The sequence below is a fragment of the Manis javanica genome, chromosome 11 (genome assembly GCF_040802235.1).
Source record: "Manis javanica isolate MJ-LG chromosome 11, MJ_LKY, whole genome shotgun sequence".
In the NCBI taxonomy this organism is placed as follows: domain Eukaryota; kingdom Metazoa; phylum Chordata; class Mammalia; order Pholidota; family Manidae; genus Manis; species Manis javanica.
Window position 1 is genome coordinate 112,642,884 of NC_133166.1, and position 25,313 is coordinate 112,668,196.

Sequence of the window (25,313 nt, forward strand, 5' to 3'; positions counted from 1 at the left end):
TGCAGAAACCACCTGGCTTCCTTTTGGGGAGGGAGAAGATTGCCAGGGTCCGTGAGGATGTAACCCCTAGGTTACTCGGACTCCGAGGAAGGTCGCTTAAATGAGATGGTTACTCGGCTCCCATGGGCATCCTTAGGGTGAGTCATCAGAGTGCAGAATGCTCCAAGTTATAGAAAAGGTTATGCCCTACCCTGGCCCCCACCTCTCTGTCCTTCCGGAATAACTTGGGAAGCTTCCAGGGTTTTGCCTGTCTCTTGGCTCCAAGGAGGCTGGTGGTAGACCTGGGTTCACCTAACAGTCACATCCGGGCTTCATATCCAGGGACCCTGGCAGGCCCACAATGCCAGGCAGACAGTGCCAGTGCCAGACTCAGAGACTCCCAAGGCTCAGGAAGGAAACACAACAGGCACTGTATTCAGGGGTGGACCAGGTGACTGGCAATGGAACTTGCCTGGAGCCAGAAGAGAACAGAGTGGTCCGAGGGCTGAGGGGCGGTGCCCCGTGGTTTCAGGGTCTCATGGGTTGGTCCAAGGAGGGACAGGGACAGAGCAGCAGAAGCTCCGTTCTCCAACCTTCCCTCAGTGACTTGAGTTAGAGACATTCTTCTCAACCTCTGGGGAGGAAACACAGTGAGGTGGAGCACAGCTCGTCCGGGAAGAGGGCAGGGCCACCCAGAGCACATCCAGATGCCCAGCTCCAGGGTGACTCAGACGGAAGTGCTCTTATCTCCCCAACAGTGCAGTCGGCCCTTCCGGTGGGGACGCGGTGCTGGTGCTTGCAGAGTCCCGCACCTCCAGGGAAGAGTCTCCGGCAGTCACGGGCAGCTCTTGGAGCAGGTCACAGCACAGTGGCCCCTTGAGGGAGAGGACAGACTCAGGTTAGAACTAAACCCCTGAGGCCTGCAGCCCTTCTTGAGAAGGGGACACCTCTTCCCAGGAACATGATCAGAATGATCGGCAATTTCCCATTGAAAGCAGCCCCAAGTGCTAGATAGCATGTTTGCAAATTCTTGCTGACGTTTTTGGAAAGAGACAAAGGAGTGGGGGAGAGGTGCTTCCAGCTGACTTGAGCATTCAGGTCAGGCAGCGCTGTGTGGTGGAGGGCGGAAGTGTCACGGTCGATGGAGGGGTGTACAGTGTTCATGGACGGAAATAGTACGTGAAGACAGCCATTCCTCTCAATTAATTTACAGTCCGTGTGATCCCCATCCCCAAAGTCCTGCTTTTTATTTGTGAGAATTGATTAGTTCATTCTAAACATTACATGGGAGTCCAAAAGGCTGAGAAGAGTGAAGACACCCTTGAAGAGCACAGAAGTGAAGACCTGCTTAAATAGAAACCAAGACGATGGGCCTCTGGTCTATGTTGAGATGACAGACTGAATGTCCAGGGGAATAGGACAGAGACCAGAGAACGGCTCGCCGGAGAGTGGGCATGGATAGATTTGCAGTACATTCTGGAGTAGTTGGCAAGACATGGTGTCCATGGAATCAGACTCCTGCTTTGTGCCACTTTCAAACATCAATTCTGGATGGATTCAGAATTTAAAGACAAGACGATGCCGGGGAGGTGGCAGGGCAGAAAGTACAAGGAATCCCTCACGACCCGGGCAACAACTGCAGGGGCAGAATCCTTCTGCTGGAACTACTTTGGAGCTCTGGAGTTCATGGAAAGCTTGCAACGTCCAGGGAGGTTTGGACAGTCAACTGGGATCAAGCATCTCTTACTTAGCACAGTAGCATGTTCCTACCTGCCCACCCCCAGCCTCATGGCAGGCAGCTGTGCATGTGATCTTGGAGCGGCCTGTGGGAGCCGGGGTGGACAAAAAGAACCCTGTCCCCAAACACCAGGGATCTGTGCTCGAAGGCTGATTGCTTCTTCTGATCACAAGAGGTCCAGACAGATGAGGCGAGTGGTCACTGTTGTTGTCCCTCCCCTATTATCGCAAGACCCTACTCTGCCTGATGGGCAGTGCTCTTTGCCCCTTCACTTCTTTTTCCCCTTTAGGAATCAAACATTAAAGACTGGGACACTGAAAAACAACTGTGAATATGGGGAAGACCAGGAAGTGATCATGAATGCCAAGGAACAGGCTCAGAAAAGACCAGAGAAGAAATTAAGTTTACACCTCAGGCTGACCCTTGGCACAGAGACAGCCTGTAAAATGACGACCACCGCACAGGGGAGGGGGAGAATCAAGAGTTACTGCATTATTCAATTCAAATATCCAGTGTTTGACAAAAAAATCCACCAGGCATACAAAGGAACAGGAAATTAAAAGGCCCATTAAAAGGAAAAAATATCAACAGAAACTGTCTCTGAAAAAGACCTGACAGCAGATACACTAGACAAAGACTTTAAAACAACAAAGAAAGTTGTGGAGAAAGTCAAGAACATGATGTATGAAAAAATGGAAATATCAATGAAGAGGACACCTAAAAGTAACCCAAAGGAAATTCTGGCACTTAAAAGACAAAAAATTCACTAGAAGGATTCAAAGACAGATTTGAGTTGGCAGAAGAAAAAATTAGCTTGAAGATAGTGCAATGGAAATGATCAAGTCTGAGAAAAAGAATGGAAAAAACATTGAAGAAAAGTGAACAGAGTGTAAGGGACCTGTTGGGACACCATCAAATGAACAAACACACACATCTTGGGAGTCTCAGAAGGAGAAGAGAGAGGGAAAGAGGCATAGATAATATTTGAAGGAAAAATGACTGAAAACTCCCCAAATTTGATGAAAGACATGATTATAAACGTCCAAGAAGCTTAACAAACCCCAAGTAAGATGAATTCAAAGAGATGCACACCAAGTCATGTTATGATCAAGCTTTCAGACCCAAAGACAGAATTCAAGAGTCACAAGAGTAGCGAAGTGCCACACGCAAAGGATCCTTAGTGGACTGTCGACAGATTTCTAACGAGAATCTCTGGAGGCCAGAGGAGAGTAGGGATGATATATTCAAATGCTGGAGGAGAAAACCTTTCAACCATGAATCTGGGAGAACCATCCTTCAAGAGTGAAGGAGAAATTAAGGCTTTCCCAGATAAACAAAAGCTGAGGAAGTTCATGACCACTAGACCTGCCTGCAAATAAATGCTCAAGGGTGTCCTGCAGGAGAAATGAAAGGACCCTAGACAGTAAGGAAGCAATATGGAGAAATAAAGATCTCAGTAAAGATAAAATAGGGGCAAAGATAAAAGCTAGTATATTACTGTAACTGGTTTGTAACTGCACTTTGTTTCTACGTGATTTAAGAGACTAATGATACATTTAAAGAAAAAATAGCTAGTGCAAAAGCTAGCATTACTGTAACTTTGGTTTGTAACTCCAAATCTTGTTTTCTACATAATTGAAGAGAATAATGCATTTAAGAAAATTATTAGTTTTTGTTTTGGGGCACAAAGATGTAATTTTGTGGCATCAACAACCAAAAGGTAGTGGGGATGGAGCTGTCAAGGAGAAGAGTTTTTATATGTTATTGGTGTTAAGCTGCTATAAATTCAAATTAGTGTGATCACTTCAGGATGTTAAGTTTAATCCCATGGTCACTACAAAGAAAATAGCTGTAGAATATACACAAAAGGAATTGAGACAGGAATTTACATATTTCACTACAAAAAAACAACTCAAGAAAAGAGGCAGTAGTGCTGGAATTGAGGGACAGAAATCGTTACAAGCACCCAGAAATACTAAGGCAGGAGTAAGTCCCTCCTTGTCAGTAATTACCTAAGTCTAGACAGATTCATCTCCTCAAGCAAAAGACAGACATTGGCAGAATGAATAAAAACACATGGTCCAACGATACGTCATCTGTGAGAGGTGGGGCTGGTGAGGTAGAGGACCTGGCGCAGTAAACCAACTACATCGAGCAAGTATAAAACACAGCTGCCTGACAACGATACACAGTCTTCTGAAGTACACATGGGGCACTTCGGGGACATTTCCCAGGATAGACGGTATGGTAGGAACACATTTAGTCTCAATAGATTTGAAAAGGTAGGTATGGTTCCAAGTAGCTCTCTGACCACAACTGGATGATGAACGAGGAAAACTGGGAAATCCCCAGAATTGTGGAAGCTAAGCAACAAGCTTTTAAACAACCAGTGAATCAAAGAAGCCACAAGGGAAATCAGAAAATACTTAAGACAAATAAAAATGACAACACAACATGCCAGAATTTATGGGATGCAAGGAGAGCAATGCGATGGGGGCAGTTAATAGCTGCAAATGCTGACATGAAAAAACAAGCAAGATCTCACATCAAAAAACCTAATTTTACAACTGAAGGAACCAGAAAAACATAAACTAAACCCAAAGTCGTTTTCCCTGAGCTCTGGGAAAAGCATGCCGACCCCTCCTGCACGTGTCCCTGAGGAGGAGCCTGGGCCAACGTGACCCTTTCCTGGAGGCAGCTGTCTTCCCGGTGGCCCTGAGGTTTCCTTCCCTGGATGTTTCAGAATCTCACAGCCAAATGTCCAGGAACGGACTTATTTTTTCTTTAACTTGGCACTCACTGAGTGGTTTCCACCCAAGAGTTCTTCTCCTGTTCTGAAAGATCATGGTCATTACCTATTCAAACAGTGCCCCCGTGCACGGCGCCCTCTCCCCACTGGGGCCTCGCAAGTCTCCTTTCCAGGATGTCTGACGGTTTTACAAATAATTCACTTTCTTGTTTTCAGTTTCTGTCTGTTTGTGTTATGGCTTTTGTGTGTCTGCGGGAGGAGAAGCCCACTTTTCCATCTAGAAACCAGACATCTCTTTTTAAAAATATTTAAGTTTAAGTGACATTGTTTTGCTGTCATTTGTCGTGTTGATTCTCATGGTTCCAGCCTCTGGGGCTGCAGTGGAGTTCCGTGGGTTCACGGCGAGGACTTCGGAGTCGGATTGTCCCCACTGAACCCAGTGTGACCCCTTCCTTGAAGTGCCTCTTCAGTGCTTTGTGCCTCCATTTCTCCATCTGTAAAGTGGGAGAAATAATGGTGCACATTTCTAGGGCGGTTGTAGGGATTCGGTGAGAACATACAGGCATGTAGAAAACACTTCATACATGCGGCAACTGGTGTTCATATTCCTGGTGCCTCAGGAGCACCTCTAAGTTTGTAAGAGGTACTTGGGTTTAGGGAAACAGTCCTGCTGTGAACAACAGGTTCAGGAAATGCTGCTGCTCTGCACATGGTTAATGAGGACGCAGGGCGGGGCATGAACCGGCCACCGTCCCCCAGAAATCAAACTGAGACAGGAGGTGAGTTTGCAGAAGTTGACCCCAGTAGTGGCTGATGGGCCACTCGCCCGCAGCCTCATCGGGCCATCTCCCGCCCAGCCCCAGGGTGGCCCCTCCTGACCAGACCTTGTGAGCTGGGTGGGGAGGCTGGAGTGCTGGCAGTGGCCGCTGAGAGAGCCAGAGCCTCCTGGCTGAGCCCACCCGCCCTGGAGCTGGGGGCCCTGGGCCGTGGGAGAACGGGCTCTGTAAAAGTGAATCACCACCACGCCATTCCTGGGTGGGCACAGAGGCTGTGTGGTGCGGGGCTTGAGGACAAGAAGACCCTCCCACTTGCCCCCAGCCCGAGGCTTCCTCAGCGAGCACTACATCACCCGCCTGCAACCACCCCTGCCCACTCTGGGGTCACTTCTCATCTTTCCTGAATCTGTGGACCATGTGTATGGTCTTGGCTGGCACTCTGGATAGAAAACGAGGCAGAAGCCCTCAGGTGGGGACGAGGAGAGATGGCCAGACACGCGGCAAGTTGATGTGTGACAAGGACCCGAAGAAAGGACCTCTGTGAGCAGCATGATGCATCCCCTCCTGTGCACCCCACCTGCCCAGCAGCTGCTTCGTGTGCAGACGCACAGGTGGGCTGCCCCCAGGTCCCCTGCTGCTGGCTCAGGCTCTCTACCTCTAAGCCATTTGCTTACAAACCCCAGGTGTTACAAACAGTGGTGAGGGCGGTTTCTCAGACCTTGGCTCAGCCCTGGCTGGGCCAGTACCCCGTGGCCTGAGGCTGACCTGTGAGGCCTCCTTGCCCGCTGCCCCACCTGATTCAGCATGAGCCCCACGGAGGGGAGCACCCAGGGGGTAGTTGGCAGGAAGAGACAGAACCAGGAAATGTACACAATGCTCAGCATTTATTTGCAAATTGGGGCTGGGTGAGCAGGGCAGGTGTGTGGGGCCCTTGCCCCTCCCGGCCTGCCCTTGGCCAGGGTAGCCTCAGGCCCAGGTCCAGATGTGGGCAGGCAGCCACCCTGCCCGGTGCTGCACCCTGGAGGCAGCTGGCCTTGCCTGCACAGGCCTGACCACAGTGTGCAGCAGCAGGTGCCAGAGGGCCCCTCAGGCCTGCCATGAGGAGCAGCGCAGTGGCCGCCATGCAGTCTTGCTCCAGGGCGCCCCTCTGACACCTGGAAAGGGTGCATCTGGGCGGGGCAGGCACTTGTGTTTCAGATGATGGCCCAGCAGGTGCCAAGACCAGCTGAGGGCTCTGAGGCCAGGGCCCCCACCTGGTGCCTTCTGCAGGCAGGACCTCCTGCACCACGCCCTCCAGGTGGGGTTCCACCTGGGGACGGGTGGAATGTGTGTGTCGGCTCCTGGAGCAGGCCCACCCAAGATCTCCATGGTTGGGTGGTGCATGTTCTGGCACATATAGGGAGGGCGTGAGGGAGGGCAAGAGGTGATGTTGTGGCTCCCTAGGTCAGGGAGGTGGGGGCGCTGCCCTCAGGAGCCTTGGGGAGGGGGCCGCAGGATGGGGTGCAGCTACACTGGTCTACGTGGGTGTACGTGTGCTGGAGGGCCGTGCCATCGGGACACTGCATGGTCACAGCCTCCTCGTGGGCCCTGGTCTCCCGACAGCAGGTGCACTGTGGCTGCATGGCCTGGGTGTCCATGGAGTACCTGCAGCAGACACACCTGCCCTCAGGGCCTCTGGGGCACTACTGTCCTGGCCTGGGTGGTGCTCACGGTAGCTTTGAGCTCTGACCTTCCCCCACCGGGCGCCGGTCCTCTGGGAACCTCCCTGGGTCCTGAGTCACCCTGGACGCTTCATCCTGCGTCTCTTGGCCAAGGGCTCAGCTTTCCTGCCAGCCCACTCACAGGGGGCCACAGCCCAGGCCGCCTGGGGATCAGGGATTCTGCCCCAAGTCTGGTCCGAGGAAGGTCCTGATGCTGTCCCATGTGGACACTCCCCACCAGGCCCCGGACACGGGTTTGTGGTGCCCCGTCCCGCATGGCCCAGCCCAGCTGACCCTGGGCCTGGCTCGGGGGCAGGGGAGGCCTTGGGCTTTGTACTCAGGGCCCTTCCCTCCTTCCAGTGGCAAGCTGGGCCCTCCTGACCCAGCCAGGGTGTCCACAAGGACAGGGCCACGTGGGACACTGGGTGGTGGCCAGCAGGTGGGGTGGAGCTCTGGGGGGACACGGAGCCCACTCACCTGGACGCTCCCGGGCACGAGCCCTCGCAGAAAGTGACGTTGACAGGGGCCTGGGTGGCACAGCTCTGGTGCCGCAGGACCATCCTGTTGACGCGGACTTGACAGGAGTCTGGGGGCAGGGGGTGGAGTGAGGGAGGGGCTCTGGGGACGGGCCAGGCTCCCCCTCCGTGGCGCGCTCCTGGGAGCCGCCGCCCAGCGTGGGGTTCCCTGGGACCAATCAGTGGGCAGACACTGCACCGAGCAGTAGGCGTGGGAAGGCGGGCGCGGACTCACCCACTTCCTCGCAGGAGTAGCAGCAGCCGGTTTTCCTGAGGATGCCCTGCAGCGAGGAGCACAGGGGGCGGGCTGGGGTGGGGCCTGCGGGGGCGGCCCCTGGGTAGGCGGCCAGGGCTGGAGGGGGCGGGGGGTGGGGGGGGCGTGGCGTCCTGGGTAGGTGGGCGGGCTGGGTGGGGATTTCCAGGGTGGGCAGGCCGGCCCGAACGCACCCTGCAGCGGGGCACCTCCGGGCAGGGCGTGGGCCTCGCAGTCAGCACCGGGCGCCCGCTCTTGGCCTCACAGTGGTATTCAGTGCAGTTGTCCACCAGGCTGTTGACCCAGGTCTCATTGGGCTGAAATCGGGGAGAGTGGAGGCTGTGTAAGCAGGGCTGATGGGGTCTCCTGGTTGGGGCTGAGGCAGAGCCCCCTTACCTGGACCAGCCGGCCGTCTGGTGTGGGGCAGGCCACCTGCACACACTCCCCGCAGCAGTGCCCAGACACCCACGAGTACTTGAAGCCCTGGGGGACCAAAGTAGGGGTCAAGTTCTGCACCCCCAGCCTGGCTTCCCAGCCCTGCTGCCCTCTGTCCACATCCCAGGGGCCTGGCGACCCCCTTAATGGCCCCACCCTCTGTGGTGCCGTGTCACTCCAAAGGCCTTTGCTGGCAGAAGCTGCCCCAGCCCCGCTGTCCCCCAGCCCCGCTGTCCCCCAGCCCCGCTGTCCTGGCCTAGCCTCATCCCTGCTTCCAGCACCTTCTCTATCTGCTCCTGCCTTCCTGGAACCTGATCCAGTCCCTAGCGTCCTGTAGGTCATTCCGCCCACAGTAGACCCTCCCTTTGGTCTCCAGCAGGGCTGAGAGAGCCTTCGGGAGCAGTGCGCCAAGCCTGGGTCTGCCTGGGAGGGCGGCTCACCTGGGGGCAGGTGCTGTTGCAGGTGTCCCTTGCACACTGCACTGCTGGGTCCTGTGCATCCACAGTCAGGCACTTGCACGTGTGGCAGGGAAGGACCGCTGGGAAGGTGGCACCAATCTGCAGGGGACGGGGTGAGGGGAGGTGACACCGAGGGCACTGCCTAGGGCACCAGGGCCAGGACCCCTCCCAGTGGGGGGTGAGCTGGGAAGGCAAGGCCCACAGAGGGAATGGAATTTGGGTGTGTCCCCTGGCTGGGCACAGACCAGGGTTCTGGAAGAAGGTGCCACCCCCATGTCCTGTGTCCCCACGCAGGTCTAAGGGGCCCAGAGGTGCACTGCTTCTCTGCTCCTGTGGAGGAGGGCGCAGGCAGGGCTGGGCTTCTGGGACAAGGAGTGCTGGTGTAGAGGGGCACGGGGTGTCCCACGGCAGGTGTGAGCCCAGGGCCCCGCCCACTGGCCCCCAAGGGACCTTACCCCATAGGAGGTGCCATTGTAGGTACACAGCTTAGGTTCTGGAAGGAGAGGGAGGAGTGAGTGTTGCTGGGCAGCAGGGAGGGACTGCTTGGACACCACCCTGCCACGAGCCCCAGTGCAGAGAGCCCCCAGCCCCTCGCCTCCACAGCCCCTCCCCGCCCAGCCCCACTCACGGCAGTGGAAGGTAGGGCAGCAGCCGCCCTCCTCCTCGGTGTGGGTCAGCTCCTCTCCCAGCCTACATTGGGGCGGGCTGTGGGGGCAGGTGGTCCTGTTGCAGACTGAGAGAGCCGGGAGCTGTGAGGGGCCTGCCCTCGTGGCAGCTGCCCTCCTCGACCAGGCGAGTCCCTGCATGCTACCCACAACGGCGCCAAAGCGGCTGAGCCTTCTGGCCCCTCCAGGTCTCCTCACTGTCCCTGGGCTACACCGGGCAGGCCAGAGGTCACCAGCCTCATTTTGAAGTGGCCTAAAGCCACCGAGAGGTCTCCCCGCCTTAGCAGTCCAGCTGTGGTTCCTGCTGCCCTCTGCCCCACCAGCAGGGCAGCTGTGCCCACCACCCTCTTCTGCCAAACCCCGGCCCTGCCCGGACACTGGGCACAGGGCTCACCACACAGAGTCTCCAGGCAGCACGGGTTGTCATCCAGAGGCCTGGTCACCGTCACAAAGCCAGCCTGGCTGCACTCTGGGGGTGGGGCCTGGTCCTGGCACCGCACAGGGGTGCAGCGCACCGACATGGAGCCCTTGTTGCACACACAGGTCTGGCAGTTGCTGACCCACTGCTCTCCAGGCTGGAATGAACCAGGGCAGGGTCCCCAAGAGCTCCTGGGCCGCACCCCAGCCCTGGGCTACCAACCGCAGCAGGTCACACCTCAGCTGCCCCCTGCAGCTGCCATCTCTGGAGCAGCCCACATGGCCAGGATGCAACTGGCACCTTGGCACCCCATACCAGCCCCCCAGGGGCTGGGGCAGGGCTGGCCCCCCATTTGGGGATGCTCCTCCCTGCTTCTCCAAACTCACAAATTTGGGAAACCCGTCTGGTCCAACGCAGGCTGGAAGAGAAGGAGAAAGGGTCTCTGGGGAGCCTGCAGGCCTGGCCTCCCCTCCCCCAGCCGGGGCCTCTTCTTTCGCCCAGATCTCAAGCTGCTGTAAGGTCAGGGGGCCAAGCAGGGTCCGAGGCCGCACCACGCCACTCTGAGTGGGCGCTGGGGTCCAGAGGTGAGTGCAGCCAGGACCCAGGGTTCTCAGTCCAGGCTGGAGGGGCTCAAGCCAGGGGTTCCCGCCCCAAGGCCTCCCCCGCCCACCAGCGGGCTGGTCAGGGCTAGTGGGGCGCTTACGGCACTGGGGCACGCAGACGTCAGCATTGGAGCTGAAGAGGACGCTCCCGTCTGGACAGAAGCAGCCTTCCGCCAGCCCCCGGCTTGGTGGGCTCTGGCCCCTGGGGGGCAGGAAAGGCAGCCTTGGGGCCATGATCCCGGGCTCAGGTCCCAGGGAGGGGCCAGAAGGGCAGCAGGCACGGTGGAGTGCGGGGTCCGGCCAGCTGCCCAGGGCTGCCCCCAGGCTTGGGGGTTGGGGGTTGGGGTGGGGAAGGGCTCCCCGGAGATGGTGGGCAGGGTTCCTGGACCCTCTGTGGGTCTCTCTGGGCAAGCCTGGGAGGCCTGAGGGGCCCCCTTCCCACCATTCAGCAGCACTTACCTTGGCTCACAGGTCTCAGGCTGCACTGGGCCACATGGACTGTATACCTTGGCGGGTGGGCAGGTGAAGTCTGGGGGGACAGGGACAGGTGTCAGGCAGGCTAAGGAGGCCAGAGCCCCCAGGGACCACCCCCAACTCACCACACAGCCCGCCAGTAGCGTTGCGCCAGTCACTGCACACGCCCCGGGCACGGCAGAGTGACGCATAGGCCTCCAGGCTCTGGCAGGGCACCTCGGGGCGGTCGGCCTGGCAGCTGTCGCTCACACAGGCGCTGAGGAACGGGCTGGGTGGGATGAGACTGTGGCACTCGGCAAAGACCCTGCGGGCATGGGCAGTAAGGCTGGGGCAGAGTCGGGTGCTGGGCCCAGGCAGGGGTCCACCCAGCTCACAAGGAGGGACTCACCGGCTCAGCAGCAGCTCGCAGAGGGGTGCCCGGGGGCACGGGGCGGAGGTGGGCACGGTGGACGGGCTACCGGTGGTTGGAGGCAGGCTGGTGGGTGCCCAGCAGCCTGCCTCTCTGCTTTCGGGGACAAGCCAGGTTCTAGCCATGTCCTGGCAGGTGGGCGCCATGGTGCCATCTGGCCGGCGGCAGTCGTCTGCCTGGCTGTTGGTGCAGGTGCCTGGGAGGATGGGGGCGGGAGGGTCACCAAGGGGGCCAGGCCTGCTCTCACACCTTTCTGTCTCCCCACCAGCCCTGTCACTCAGCTATGAAGCACTGTCTCCCGAGGCTGCTGTGGCCAGGCGGGAGGCCAAGCCCACGTCCTGCTCACCACACTGGCCCTCGGTGTTGTAGCTGAAGTGACTGTAGGGCAGCCGGACCTGGAAGATGCTCCCATCAAAGGTGATGCCCACACGGATGGCGGGAATGTCGATGGCCATCGCGGTGGTCCCCATCAGGGACACCCTCACACCGTTCTTGCTGTATCCGTGGCTCACTGGCGTGTGGTCGAACATGATCTGGGGATGTGTCCAGGGGCCCGTGACCAGTGGTGGGGGGTTAGCAGGGCCTGCCTTTGGGGCTCTGTCTCCCGGGCACCGGGCACCTCCTCGGCACCACACCCCAATGTGCAGATGGTCCTCCGGGGCCTGGGAGGCTGTGTTGGGCTCTCCCCATGCAGCATCCTGCACCATCCTTCCCTGCCCCCTGCTTCCGAGGTCAGGGCTCTCCTGCGTCAGGTGTGTGCCCTTTGCCCTGCCTGAGGCCCCTGTGGGAGCTGACCTCCAGCCCACTGGTTTTCCCTGAAGAGGCAGGGACAGGGTCACAGCCTAGTTCCAGGTAGGTACCCACCCTGCGTCCCACTCACCAGGCTCTTCTGCCCACTGGGGCCAGGGGTGGTTGTGAGGACGACCTCCATGGACTTGTGGTGGACCATGAGGGCACGGGCACAGCTGTCGGCCCCACAGTAGTGGTTGCTCAAGAGGATGCTGAGGTTCCCGTGGCGTGGGTTGATCTCCCTCATGAGGACGTAAGTGCAGTTGTGCAGGAAGGAGTAGGCGGTGCCGTCGAAGGTGCGGTAGTGGGACCCCCCCCAGCCGCTGCAGGAACCTGCAGGGCATGGACCGTTCGCTCATCCAGCGCCACCCCAACACGGCCCCCTTGGGGAGCTGCTCGGCCACCCTGGCCTCAGGTGCCTCGTTTGTAAAATGTAGAGGGTGGGGTGGTGACCCCAAAGACGTATCACCCAGAGCCTGCAAAGGGAACCTCATTTGGGAAGGGGTCTTTACAACTGTATTTTAGGTAAAGACCCTGAGATGAGGTCACCCTGGGTGACTCAGATGGCCCTGAATCTAACAACAAAGGAGGGGCCACATAGACAAGGCAGAGGCTGAGGAGCACGGCCCCGAGTCGGGGACACCTGGAGCCTCCGAAGCTGAAGGAGGTGGAAGGGCCCACGCAAGGAGCTGCCACACTGGGATCTCAGACTCTGGTTTCCTGTTGCTCTGACCTACCCTGCGTGGGGTCCCTGCTTGCAGCTACAAGAACCCCATGCCCCCTAGGCACTGCAGGCCTGGGCCTTTCCCCTTCCAGCAGCAGCTGGTCAGCCTTTCTCAGGGGAAACGCACACCTCCCCCGCCCCTGGCCTCTGCTCCCCCCGCACCCGGTGGCAAGCCGGCCACCGTGCTCACACTCGCACTCCAAGTGGTAGTCACACGGCTCGGCGTCGCTGAGCACCTTGACAGGCACATGCCCGTTCACACAGCTGATGTTGGCCACCTGCCTCGGCTCCAGCAGGATGATGCGGTTGTCACCCTCGCACCGGGCCACTGTGCAGTCCTCCAGGGTCCAGGTCTCGTTCACCTAGGAGGGACCAAGCATGGCGCTCACCGGTCAGGTACGCCAGACCCATCCTCACGGCACCTGCTATGGCCCCAGGGCACATCCTGGCCAGCCCCAGGTGCTGACTTAGCCCTGGACCGTGCAGGCCTTCCTCCAGGCAGAGCTACCCCTGGAGGGCTCCCCGAGGGGTGGGGGTGCCCCACCCATACACAGAGAGAGAGGCAGTGGGGGGGGGGACAGCAGGAGCACACCTGTCGGCGAGGGACCACAAGATTGCAGCCAGGAGAGAGTGAGGGTGGGGGCTCAGGGGATGAGGTCTCTGGGGGTGAAGAGGTGGGGCAGGCACCCTCGAAACGGTCAATGTCACAGCGCTGGTTGCAGACTGCGTAGAAGTGGCAGCCGGCTCTGTCAGTCTTGTTGTAGACAACATCCCCTGTAGAGGGGAGAAGATACCAGGTCACCCCAGGACAGGTCAGCAGGAGGCATCTGTCCCAGGGCAAGGCCAGAGAGCAGGATGGGTAAGGAGGAAGTGGGTGTCCTGAGTGGACAATCCACAGGGAAGGGACAGGCTCCTACACTCACCCGGGGAGAAGATCTGTCCGAATGCCTGGCAAAAGCAGCCGGTGGGGAAGGCTGAGCTGAGAAAGGCAGTGGGGCTGACAGTGGCGGGGATGGAGGGGCCTGTGCTGGACACAGTGATGGGTGGCAAGATGCTGGTGGTCTTCAGTGATGGGGAGGGGCCTGAGGTGGTGTTGGGCGCCATGCTAGGGAGTCCGGTCGATGTCTGCAAGGCCCAGGGAAGAGAGAAGGCATGGGAGGTGGCCCTAGTGCTGGGTGTTGTGTGGGTGCTGGCAGTCTCCAGGGATGGGGAGGGTCCTGAAATGGTGATAGGCACTGTGCTGGGGAGTCCAGTCGAGGTCTGCGAGGCCCAGATGAAGGGAAGAGAGTGGGCCGGGGAGATGGCCCTGGTTGGGGGTGTCACAGAGGTGCTGGCAGTCCCCGGGGATGGGGAGGGGCCTTCCGTGGTGCCAGGAGTGGAGAGGCAGTGGCTGTAGCTGTCACAGCAGAGCAGGCGCACGTGGAAGTTGTGGCAGTACGGCACGGGCCCCGGCTGCTCACGGTTCCGGCACACCAGCCCAAAGCTGAGGTTGCACTGGACCACCTGCCCCACGTCCTCCAGGGCCATTTGTGGCGCCCTCTCCGAGCGGCACTCAATGTCCTGGGGGTGCTCACAGAAGACGTGGCCTGCTGAGCGGAAGACCGCAAAGGTCTCAAAGTCCCCACCATTGGGACCGGGTGTGGGGTAATCCTCATCAAACCAGTCTGTCCATGCACACCGTGGCATGCAGCCCATGGAGGAGGAGGTGGCCAGGGTCGGCTTGGTGGAGCTGGTCTGCAGGGTGCCGGAGGGCTGGGTGGTCCCGAATCTGGGCCCGGTCAGCGGCGACCCAGTGGTGGTGCGTATGCCGGAGGTCAGCAGTGTGGTCACTGGAGCGGTGCTGGGGGATGCTGAGTTGACGGTTCTGGTTGAGAATTGGGAGAAGGCAGACTGACTGGGGATGGAGACCCCCTCAGTGGTCCTCAGGGAGGAATAGGTCTCGGTGGAGGAGATAGAGACCCTCTCGGTGGTGCTGGGTGGGGAGGGACCAGTCCCAGTGGTAGGGATGGAGACCCCCTCGGTGGTCCTCAAGGAGGAATGGGTCTCAGTGCTGATGGAGACCCTCTCGGTGGTGCTGGGTGGGGAGGTACCAGTCCCAGTGGTAAGAGTGGAGACCCCCTCGGTGGTGCTGGGTAGGAAGAGACCAGTCCCAGTGGTGGGGGTGGAGACCCTCTCAGTGGTCCTGAAGGATGGATGGGTCTCAGTGGTGGGGGTGGAGATCCTCTCTGTGGTCCTTGGTGGGGAGGGACCAGTCCCAGTGGCAGGGATGGAGACCCCCTCAGTGATCCTTGGTGGGTAGGGATGGGTCTCAGTGCTGATGGAGACCCCCTCGGTGGTGCTGGGTGGGGAGGAGCCAGTCCCAGTGGCAGGGATGGAGACCCCCTCGGTGGTGCTGGGTGGGGAGGGGCCAGTCCCAGTGGTAAGAGTGGAGACCCCCTCGGTGGTCCTCAAGGAGGGATGGGTCTCAGTGCTGATGGAGACCCCCTCGGTGGTGCTGGGTGGGGAGGAGCCAGTCCCAGTGGCAGGGATGGAGACCCCCTCGGTGGTGCTGGCTTGGGAGGGGCCAGTCCCAGTGGCAGGGATGGAGACCCCCTTGGTGATCCTTGGTGGGTAGGGATGGGTCTCAGTGCTGATGGAGACCCCCTCGGTGGTGCTGGGTGGGGAGGAGCCAGTCCCAGTGGCAGGGATGGAGACCCCCTCGGTGGTGCTGGGTGGGGAGGGGCCAGTCCCAGTGGTAAGAGTGGAGACCCCCTCGGTGGTCCTCAAGGAGGGATGGGTCTCAGTGCTGATGGAGACCCCCTCGGTGGTGCTGGGTGGGGAGGAGCCAGTCCCAGTGGCAGGGATGGAGACCCCCTCAGTGGTGCTGGGTGGGGAGGGGCCAGTCCCAGTGGTAAGAGTGGAGACCCCCTCGGTGGTCCTCAAGGAGGGATGGGTCTCAGTGCTGATGGAGACCCCCTCGGTGGTGCTGGGTGGGGAGGGGCCAGTCCCAGTGGCAGGGATGGAGACCCCCTCGGTGGTGCTGGGTAGGAAAAGACCAGTCCCAGTGGTAGGGATGGAGACCCCCTCGGTGGTGCTGGCTTGGGAGGGGCCAGTCCCAGTGGTAGGAGTGGAGACCCTCTCGGTGGTCCTTGGTGGGTAGGGATGGGTCTCAGTGCTGATGGAGACCCCCTCAGTGGTGCTGGGTGGGGAGGGGCCAGTCCCAGTGGTAGGAGTGGAGACTCCCTCAGTGGTCCTTGGTGGGTAGGGTTGGGTCTCAGTGCTGATGGAGACCCTCTCAATGGTGCTGGGTGGGGAGGGGCCAGTCCCAGTGGTGGGGATGGAGACCTTCCGAGTGGACCTGGGGGAGGAGGCATGAATCTGGGTGGTGGTAGTGGTCTGGAGCGGTGACACCCCCACTGAGCTCTCGCCCGTGCTGGTGCTGGCACTGGAGGCCAGTGTGGGAGACCAGGGGGCAGCCGAGCTGGTGCAGCGGCTGTGGTCTTCACAGCAGAGTACACGGATTTGGTAGTTGAGGCAGGTGTGGCCTGGCCTCTGCCGGTTGTTTCTGCAGATAAGCCCATAGTCCACGTTGCACTGCACCACCTGGCCTAGGCGCTGGAGGGGCACATCTGGGAAGCGGGCAGCCTCACACTGGATAGCCTCTGGGTCTGCACAGAGCCGGCCACCAGCGTCCGCAATGTGGTAGTAGGTCTCTATGTCTCCCCCGTAGCGGCCAGGAAGAGGTTGGTCGCTGTCCAGCCAGTCTGTCCAGCGGCAGGCGGGCTGGCACCTGGAGGTAGCTGTGGTGGGGCCTGTGCTAGGTGTCGCAAGGCTTGAGGGGGACCATGAAGTGCTGCCCAGTGGGGAGCTTGTGGCCTCAGGTGTGGGGGGGGATAAGGAAGCCCAGGTGCTGAACCCTGTGCGGGAGGTAGTGCCAGGCACCATGCTAGGGAGTCTGGTCGAGGTCTGCAAGGCCCAGGGATGGGAGGTGGCCCTAGTGGTGGGTGTCATGGGGGTGCTGGTGGTCTCTGGGGATGGAGAGGGGCCTGAGATGGTGCTAGGCATGGTGCTGGGGAGCCTGGTTGAGGTCTTTGAGGCCCAGATGAGGGGCAGAGAGTGGGCCGGGGAGGTGGTCCTGGTTGGGGGTGTCACAGAAGTGCTGGCAGTCTTCGGGAACGGAGAGGGACCAGGTACTGTGCTGGGGAGTCCAGTCGAGGTCTGCGAGGCCCAGATGAAGGGAAGAGAGTGGGCCGGGGAGATGGCCCTGGTTGGGGGTGTCACAGAGGTGCTGGCAGTCCCCGGGGATGGGGAGGGGCCTTCCGTGGTGCCAGGAGTGGAGAGGCAGTGGCTGTAGCTGTCACAGCAGAGCAGGCGCACGTGGAAGTTGTGGCAGTACGGCACGGGCCCCGGCTGCTCGCGGTTCCGGCACACCAGCCCAAAGCTGAGGTTGCACTGGACCACCTGCCCCACGTCCTCCAGGGCCATTTGTGGCGCCCTCTCCGAGCGGCACTCAATGTCCTGGGGGTGCTCACAGAAGACGTGGCCTGCTGAGCGGAAGACCGCAAAGGTCTCAAAGTCCCCACCATTGGGACCGGGTGTGGGGTAGTCCTCATCAAACCAGTCTGTCCACGTGCACCGTGGCATGCAGCCCGTGGAGGAGGAGGTGGCCAGGGTCAGCTTGGTGGAGCTGGTCTGCAGGGTGCCGGAGCGCTGGGTGGTCCCGAATCTGGGCCCGGTCAGCGGCGACCCAGTGGTGGTGCGTATGCCGGAGGTCAGCAGTGTGGTCACTGGAGGGGCGCTGGGGAAGGTGAGCTGCCTCTGGGTGACGGCTGACGACAAGTGCTCAGGCAGCCTGGTGGTCCCGGTGGGGCTGCTGTGCACAGGCGCCGTAGGGGCAGTAGAGCCAGGAGCCAGGCGTGGGCAGTGCCGGACGTCATCACAGCAAAGCACGCGGATGTTGTAGTTGAAGCACATGTTGAACTCTCCCCTCTGGTCTTCATTCCTGCATACCAGCCCCATGTCCAGGCTGCAGTTGAGCACCTGTCCGATCTGGTCAATGCTCACCTCAGGGTAATTCTCTGCCCGGCACTCAATCTTCTCCGGGTCTGGGCACATCCTGGCCCCGGTGGCCCTGATATTGTCGTATGTCTCCACGTCTCCACCCGTGACTCCCGAGGTTGGGAAATCCACATCAAACCACTCTGTCCACTCACACCTGGGCTGGCACGCAGTCGTGCCCTGCCCGCCCGTGATGTGGGCTGTGGCCGTGGGCATCTCAGCTCTTGGTGTACTGGTCCTGGTGTGCATGGTGGACAGCGCGTGGGGGCCCGGCGTCCCTGCCAGTGTTCCCAGTGCTGAGTGTGCTGTGGAGGTTCTCGTCGTCACTGACCATGAAGTGGGGTGTTGCAGGGTGCCCCCCGAAGTCCCCCACCGGGTTGAGTGAGTGGGAAGGACTGATGGAGATGTGCCCAGGGCAGTGGCCTTTGTGAAGCCTGGAGATGTGGGGCTCCCCATGGAGGAGGTCACAAGCGTGTGCACGTAGCTGGGGTGCAGGGACGATGCCGGGGAGGTCTGTCCTCTGGAAAGGGAAGGCATCGATGTGGTGCTGGGAGCCATGGTCACCCCTGGGCTGCTCCTCCTCTGTGTCCCTGGCTCTGTGGCTTGTGGCCCGGTGAGGGAGATGGTGGAGGGGGAGGTGGCTGTGGTGACAGCTGAGGTGGTGGGGGTGACAGTGGCACTGATGGTGGGTGAGGGCTTAGGGGAGGGGGCCGTGGACCCAGTGCTGGTGGTCTTGGGGGCCCGGGTCTGTGAGGGGGAGGCCCTGGTTGGCCAGAGACTGGTTCCTGGCCTTGATGTGGTCTGGGCGGGGGTGGCCAGAGATGTGAGGAGCGGCTGCTGGGTGGTGACCCCGGGGGCAGGGCTGCAGGGCACGTAGTCACAGCAGAGGACCCGCAGCTCATAGTTGTGACAGAGCGGGGGGCTCTGCTCGCTGTTGAGGCACATCAGCCCCTGGATGGGGTTGCACTCCACCTTCTGGCCCAGCTCCTGCAGGGGTATGTCGGGCAGCCGCTGTGCCCGGCACTCCACACTGGTGGGGGCTGGGCACACCCGGTAGCCCCTCTGCCTCAGGATGGCGAATGTCTCAAAGTCCCCACCTCCCATGCCAGGCTCTGGGTGTCCACCGTCGTACCAGTCGGACCAGAGGCAGAGCTCATGCACACACACAGTGGAAGGGGTGGGAGCCACACCTGTGGGGAGAGGGCAGAGCTGTCAGCCTCCCCCACGCCCCCGCCAGCCACACACAGCGGGATGACACATGTCCGCTTGCCTGCAGGTCAGCCCTGGGCCTCTGCAGGACTTGGGCTGGCCCTTGTGCCTGGCACCCCGGCACTGAGCACCCACCGGGTCTTCCCTCACCGCTCAGACCGTCATCCAGCAGGACCAGACGCAGGTCTGCCGGGCTCACCTGTGGTGGAGGGTGGGGCTGCGGTGGTGGTGAAGGTAAAGGGCATGGTGGATGGGGCTCCGGGACATTCCATGGCCCTCCGGGTGATGGTTCCATTGTTTCCACAAACAGCGGTCAAGCAGGCACCCAGCCCGTCTGTAGTGTTGTAGATGACGTCGTGGTAGCCATAGGCCTTGCCCTCATAGGTGCACGTGCAGGCTGAAGACAATAGATCAAGGCTCACTCAGAGCCCTGCCCCTGGCCCCCAGCCTACCTGGGTCCCTCCTTACCTGACAGACTGTGCGTGCACAGGAGGCCACTGGGCGTGCAGTCACTGGGGGAGCGCGGGGAGAATAGCTGAGTGCCAGCGAGGGCAGGCCAGCATCCCTGCCCGCTGCCCCCTCGCCCCCACCTCGCCCCACCGCCTGCCCCCCTCACCATCTCTGGCAGTTCTCTGCTGTGGGGACCCTTACGCCCACGTCGTGGTAGTTGCCGTCCTCGTCGTAGCATCCACACTGCGCCACACACTTCATCTGGTCCTCACTGAAGAACGGCTTGCTGGGCGGGCACCTTGGGTAGCAGCCTGGGGCGGGTGCAGGGCGGGGCAAAGACGCCTCTGCTCAGGCCAGGTGGTTGGTGCTGCCAGAGGCCGCCTTTGACTCCGCGTCGGGGTGTGGCCCGTCTCCCCCCCCCCCCGCCCTCTTGGGGTGCGCCTGCCCCGGACGGCCCGCCCCTCACCTTCCAGGCCCGGCAGGTCCTCCGAGCAACGGCCACTGGGGTTGCGGCAGGTCCTGAGGCAGGGGGCCCCACAAGGCTGGTAGTGCCATTCGCACTCCCCGCGGGGATTGTAGTAGTCACAGAACAAGGCTGAGAGCAGAGCAGGGCGCGTGAGGGTGCGCGGCCGCCCAGGCCGCCTGCTCCCTCCGCCCGACGCTCGGAACTCCTATCCCTTGCCGAGCCATCCCCTTTGCTCTTGGGGAGCCCTGCCTGGTTTGCGCACCCGACGTGAGCGCGCACGCGCGCGGTGGGCCTCCTCCCGCCACCCCACCGCCCCCGTCAGCACCACGGACAGAGCCCGACTCACGGCAGCGGTCCGGGGTCCGCCAGGACACGCACACGCCCGCGTCGTGGCAGGCCTGCGCATAGGCGGCCACGGCAGTGCAGAAACACTCGCAGTCACCCCCAGAGTCACAGGCGCACGCGTCCCGCACGCACGCCTCGTAGTACTTGGTGGAGTCGACCTTGGGGAGGGGGCGAGGGTCTGCTCAGCAGAGCCAATATCCCTGGCATCGAGGCGGGCACCCCGGGCATCTAGGCTCCGCCCACCTGCCCGCCTCTGCCGGCGCCTGCCCCTCTCCCTTGCTCCTGTGGGATCACACCTGGCCGCACACCAGCCCTACCCTGTCTGTGTTGTGATCCTGTCCTGACACGCCAGGGTCTGCCTGTCTCCTTGGGGCCCCGGGCAGCCCCACCTGCACCCCTCCCTCACCAGCACGAGAGCCCGCGGTGGACCAAGCCTCGCGCCGGCCACAACCGGCAGTGCCATCCTGAGCAAGGCACCCAGAGAGGCTTCAAAGGAACAGGGACCCAGGGCCTCACACAGGCGTACCTGCGTTGCCCGCACACTGTTCCTATCAAGCACCCTCCTGTCACCAGGCAAGTCGCAGCCCATGAGACTGTGTTCGTGAGTGGGCACTCAAGTTCTTGTTAAAATAACAGGAAATACTTTGGGGGAGAGTCCCTGAGGCCAATCCCTGACCGACCCTCCACGTCCGTGAGGCCCAGCTGGGCTGGAGGCCCTGCTGAGGTTCCATCTGTGCTGGACGCTAGCAGGCCAGGGAAGGTAGGTTGGGGCGGTGACACCCGGGGCCTGCATGGCCCCCTGCCCGGCTTCCGGTGCATGAGGCTGTGCTCAAGGAGAGCAGTAGGGGTGCTCTGTGCCAGGACTGGGGCTCAGGCTCCTGCCTGGGAGGAGGTCCAGACAGTGTGCCGTGTGTGGTGGTCATGGTGAAGACCCTCCTCAGGATTCAGCCCAGGCCAGACCCAGCTCCAGCCAGCAGGGAGGGAGGGAAGCCCAGCCCCTGCCCCCCAACCCAGAGCCCTGCCTCTAGGCCCACCTGAGAGTGGCAGGTGGCGAAGGTGGTGCTGTGGACTATGCTGCACTGCTTCTGGGCCCAGGCCTTGCGGTACGGGTTGGCGGTGCAGGGGTCTCTGGGGGCCAGGGCATCGGGACAGGATGGGGAGAATTTCCAGCTGTTGCCGAACTCCAGCACGTCGCCCACCACGGACTGGCTCCGTGTGGTGAAGTCGTTGACGGCGTTGCCATCAAAATTCCCGCACAGCCCACAGATGCGCCCCTGCAGATGCCAAGAGAGGTGTGCCTGGAGCACAGGGCCATCCCAGGAGGGTGACTGCAGGGCACCCAGCTCCCCCTGGCAGCGTCCCTGCAGACGCTGAGGGAGGTGGGGCTGGAGCACAGGGCCAGCCCAGGAGGGTGACTGCAAGGCACCCAGCTCCCCCCTGCAGTGCTCTTGAACTTGCAGGACCACAGGGGTGCATGGTGGGTCCTGTAGCAGACAGATGGGCAGGGAGGCACCTGCTCCCCCATAGAACTTCAGCCCCGGGGACATGGTACTCCAAGCAGGGAGACCAAAGCAAAGGGCAGTTATGGGTTTGGGCTCCACGTGCCCCTTTTCAGAACCAGACCTTGTGGGTGGACTCACCCAAGCCCTCAGCAGACCATCAGCTGCCAGGCAGTCCTCACAGGGGAGGTCTAGGAGTAGGGGCTCTGCCCCCACCCAAGGGGGTCCCATAGCCCACCTGCCCTCACCTTGTAATCCTGGTGCAGCCGGATGAACACGCTGGTCTTCCGGTCCCAGGACACAACCACGCCACTGCGGGTCTCAATGGCCAGGTAGTTGCCCATGTACCGGACCTTGTAGGGCGGGTCTGCGCCTGGCTCCCTCTGCACCACCTTGTAGGACCCCTCACGGAGGATCAGCTCATAGCTCTGCAGAGAAGCACAGGGGAGTGGTGGCTGCAGGGAGCCACAGGGCTGGCTTCGGAGCTCAGCCCAGGGACTCTGCCATGCTCAGGTGCCTAAGGAGTGGGGCTGGCGTTGAGAATGAGCCGGGCTCCTGGCACTGTCTGTGAACGCCAGGCAAGAGGCTGGGCACAGGCAGGGGCCACAGGCAAGTCTGGCTCACGGCCCAGCATGAGACCGTGGGAGGTCATGTGGCACCTGGGGCCTCACCCCCATTCTTGCCTCCACTGACCCCCCAGTTACACTGCCTTCCTCATGCGCCTCCCTGCCCTCCAGGGGAGGTGCTCCCCAGCCAGCAGCTAGCTCTGCTCTCTGCCCTGTGAACTCCAACCTTCCTCTGCTGGAAGTATACATCCCTGAGAGTGGTGGGCTGAACAGAGGCCCCCAAAAGGCATGTGCACGTCCTCACCCCAGAACCGCAGATGGGACCTTATCTGGGAGAAGGGACTTTGCAGATGGGATCAAGTGTAGGATCTGAGACCAGGTCCTCCTGGCTTTGGGGGGGACTAAGTCCTATGACAGGTGTCCCTGGAGAGGACAGGAGGAGAAGGGCACACGGAGGAGGCCATGTGCCGGCGGAGCAGAGCCCAGGGGACGCGACCACAGCCCAGGGATGAACGCTGGTGCCCCAGAAGCTGGGGGAGGTGGGCAGGGTCCTCCCTGGAGACACACTCACCTGGATGTTGGAGTCCTGGCTCAGAACTGCAGGAGAATGGACTTCTCTGGTTTTAACTACCCAGGCTGTGGCCATTGTTGCAGTGGCCCCAGGACACAAACAGAGCTGGAAGGCCAGAGGCCCCGGCGCTGCAGAAGGGAGAAAGTTCCCTCACCTCCAGGAAGAGCTTGATGGCCTTGGAGCAGGTGACACCTGTGGTCCCACAGGGGACGTTCTCAGTGACAATGCGGAAGGTCCCATTGGCTGTTCCGTTGCCCCCACAGTGGTCCTGGGACAGAGGAAGCAAGATGGGCCACAGCCCCGAGGGCACCTGGCCTGCAGGGGACGTGGGGGCCGCATACCTGGGCCAGTGTGTACTCGCAGTCCCCGCTGAAGCTGTAGCGCGCACCGTCGAAGGTGATGAAATGGCCGTCCCCGTAAGCCGCGCAGGTGGCCAGGCAGGCCCGGCGGCTACACTCCCACCGGCGGTTCCTGCATGTGCTACGAGGCAGGGGGCAACACCACCCACTACTGTTGCCAGCCCCCTCCCAGCTGTGACCAGGACAGGGACCCTGCCCCACCCCACCCCTCCCGAGCTCGTGAGCATTAATGAAGACGTGAGCACAGGGCACCTGGGACCCACCACCGGCCCTGTTCTGCTCCTATCTCAAGGCTCCCACAGCCCCTGTGTCTGGGCAGGGTCAGTGGCCCTGGTGTCATGTGACCAGCCCTGCTGTCCCTGGGGCACCCTCCAGAGAACAAATGAGGCCCCAGGGTTTTCCAGGGGCAGTGCCAAGCCTCAGCTCCTTGCCTGTCTCCTGCCGAGGGCCCACTGGCTAAGGCCAGCTCTGCCCATGCCCCCCGACAAGGGGCCCTGGACCCACCAGGTGTTGCAGTCGACCCTGATGGTCTCCCCAGGCTTGAAGGCAGCCTCGTTGTGCAGACAGGGGCAGTCCTCCTCTGCCACGCAGCCCCCGCTCCCATCTGACACCAGCCCCGGGGGACAGACGCAGCCGGACACACAGTTGCTGCTGAACTGTGGGCAGGCAGGCACCTGTCAGCAGCTCATCCTGCTGCGGCCCAGGGGCGCTAAGGGAGCAGACACCACTCAGGGGTCACTCGGGGGCCGTGGCCTCCCCGCCAACTCACACAGCCCACGTCCAGCGTGTGGCAGCTCCTGAGACACTCAGCCCCGGGCGTGCCCGCCGAGGCGTTGCTGCAGTCCAAGTACATCATGGGGGCCACACACCCTGCAGAGGGATGGCGGCTGCAGGGCCTTTGTGCCAGGACCCCCACCCCCAGGCCCGCAGAAACCCCTTCCCTCCCCCAAGGGACAGCGGGAGGGAGGAGGCACCTGTGCTCTGCAGCCGCTCGGCTCCCAGGCAGCTCAGCTTCCCTCTCACGCACGAGCTGAGAGAAAGACCCGGTTTTGCCCGCTGCCCTTTGCCCCACAGACCCCACCCAGATCTCAGCCCTCTTGGGCAGGCACGTGGGCTTTGCTGTGCTCCCCAGGCCTCGTCAGAAGGTGAGAATGGCGCCAGCTGCCAGGGTCACTGTGGAGGCCGCAGATCCCACAGAGGCCTTCACGTCAGTGTGCAAAGGAGCGGGGGCAGTGTAGACTCGGCAGTGAGGACGACAGGCCCCCTCTGATGGTAAAGGGGCCGCCAGCGAGGCCAGGGTGGGGGATGGCCTCAAAGTGAGCACCGCCCACCGGCGGCTGGAGACAGTGACATCGAGGAGGGGTCACCCCTGCCAGCCCCTTACCACACCATGCCGTTGTCATGTACAACCTCTCCCGGAGCCACTGTGGAGCCACGGTGGTAGCAGGGGCAGGCCTCTGCTGGCACGCAGGTGCCGGCCTCATCCAGGAAGGTGCCATGCGCACAGGTGCAGCCATCCACGGGCACGAAGGCAATGCCGCAGGTGATGTCAGCCTGGCTCAGGCTGTGGCAGGTGGGCTGGCAGCCATCTGCCACGTAGGTGTAGCTCTGGGACTTGGGGCAGCTGCTCATGTACTTGGCTGTGGGAGGGATGGGGCAACCCTCAGGTCAGTGGCTGGCAGCCCTCGAATGCTGGGGGTTATGTGGGCTGAGACTCGGTTTCCCCTTTTAGGACCCCAGATTGTGGAGGCACAAGGTTCTTGGTTGGACTGGACGAGGAGGTGCAAAGTTCTTGCCAAGAGCTTGTGGATGGGGGTTGCTGCCCTGCAGAGCCCCACACCACCCTGCTCAGAGCACAGCCAGCCCTGGACACTCACCACAGGCACCGGCCCTCCAGCCGCGGAGCAGCACACCCTTGACGGCGCAGGCACGCACGTAGGAGGACAGGGCGGCGCACATGCAGTCCTCACTCTTCTCACAGTTACACGTGTCGAACATGCAGTTCTGGGGACAGGCCATCCGGGGCCATCAGGGACCCCAGGCCACACATGGCAAGAGGCCCCCTTGCCACCCCTTGCCCCCTCCCCTCCGAGACCCCTTCCCAGGCCTGCACCAGGGACCCCGGTC

At 61.4% G+C, this 25,313-nt stretch overlaps 1 protein-coding gene across 1 annotated transcript in view; it reads right to left on the reverse strand.

The window, feature by feature from the left end:
- Window positions 1-6,113: 6,113 nt before the first annotated feature.
- Window positions 6,114-25,313, reverse strand: part of MUC5B (mucin 5B, oligomeric mucus/gel-forming) — a 28,322-nt gene continuing 9,122 nt past the window's right edge. Inside the window, exons 17-49 of the mRNA XM_073217366.1 lie at window positions 25,064-25,190; window positions 24,571-24,826; window positions 24,161-24,216; window positions 23,956-24,056; window positions 23,691-23,842; window positions 23,169-23,307; window positions 22,982-23,095; window positions 21,939-22,118; window positions 21,226-21,465; window positions 20,193-20,349; window positions 19,847-19,975; window positions 19,547-19,691; window positions 19,399-19,442; window positions 19,130-19,327; window positions 13,608-18,911; window positions 13,277-13,458; window positions 12,875-13,046; window positions 12,052-12,293; window positions 11,518-11,704; window positions 11,151-11,367; window positions 10,888-11,066; window positions 10,748-10,817; window positions 10,390-10,490; window positions 10,073-10,104; window positions 9,663-9,843; window positions 9,232-9,336; window positions 9,059-9,096; window positions 8,586-8,702; window positions 8,107-8,193; window positions 7,905-8,027; window positions 7,693-7,738; window positions 7,420-7,528; window positions 6,114-6,886 (exon numbers count right to left, since the gene is read on the reverse strand). Of these exons, the coding sequence (XP_073073467.1) occupies window positions 6,682-6,886; window positions 7,420-7,528; window positions 7,693-7,738; window positions 7,905-8,027; window positions 8,107-8,193; window positions 8,586-8,702; window positions 9,059-9,096; window positions 9,232-9,336; window positions 9,663-9,843; window positions 10,073-10,104; window positions 10,390-10,490; window positions 10,748-10,817; window positions 10,888-11,066; window positions 11,151-11,367; window positions 11,518-11,704; window positions 12,052-12,293; window positions 12,875-13,046; window positions 13,277-13,458; window positions 13,608-18,911; window positions 19,130-19,327; window positions 19,399-19,442; window positions 19,547-19,691; window positions 19,847-19,975; window positions 20,193-20,349; window positions 21,226-21,465; window positions 21,939-22,118; window positions 22,982-23,095; window positions 23,169-23,307; window positions 23,691-23,842; window positions 23,956-24,056; window positions 24,161-24,216; window positions 24,571-24,826; window positions 25,064-25,190 (9,735 nt within the window). The 3' untranslated portion in view covers window positions 6,114-6,681. The remainder of the gene's footprint in view (window positions 6,887-7,419; window positions 7,529-7,692; window positions 7,739-7,904; window positions 8,028-8,106; window positions 8,194-8,585; window positions 8,703-9,058; window positions 9,097-9,231; window positions 9,337-9,662; window positions 9,844-10,072; window positions 10,105-10,389; window positions 10,491-10,747; window positions 10,818-10,887; window positions 11,067-11,150; window positions 11,368-11,517; window positions 11,705-12,051; window positions 12,294-12,874; window positions 13,047-13,276; window positions 13,459-13,607; window positions 18,912-19,129; window positions 19,328-19,398; window positions 19,443-19,546; window positions 19,692-19,846; window positions 19,976-20,192; window positions 20,350-21,225; window positions 21,466-21,938; window positions 22,119-22,981; window positions 23,096-23,168; window positions 23,308-23,690; window positions 23,843-23,955; window positions 24,057-24,160; window positions 24,217-24,570; window positions 24,827-25,063; window positions 25,191-25,313) is intronic.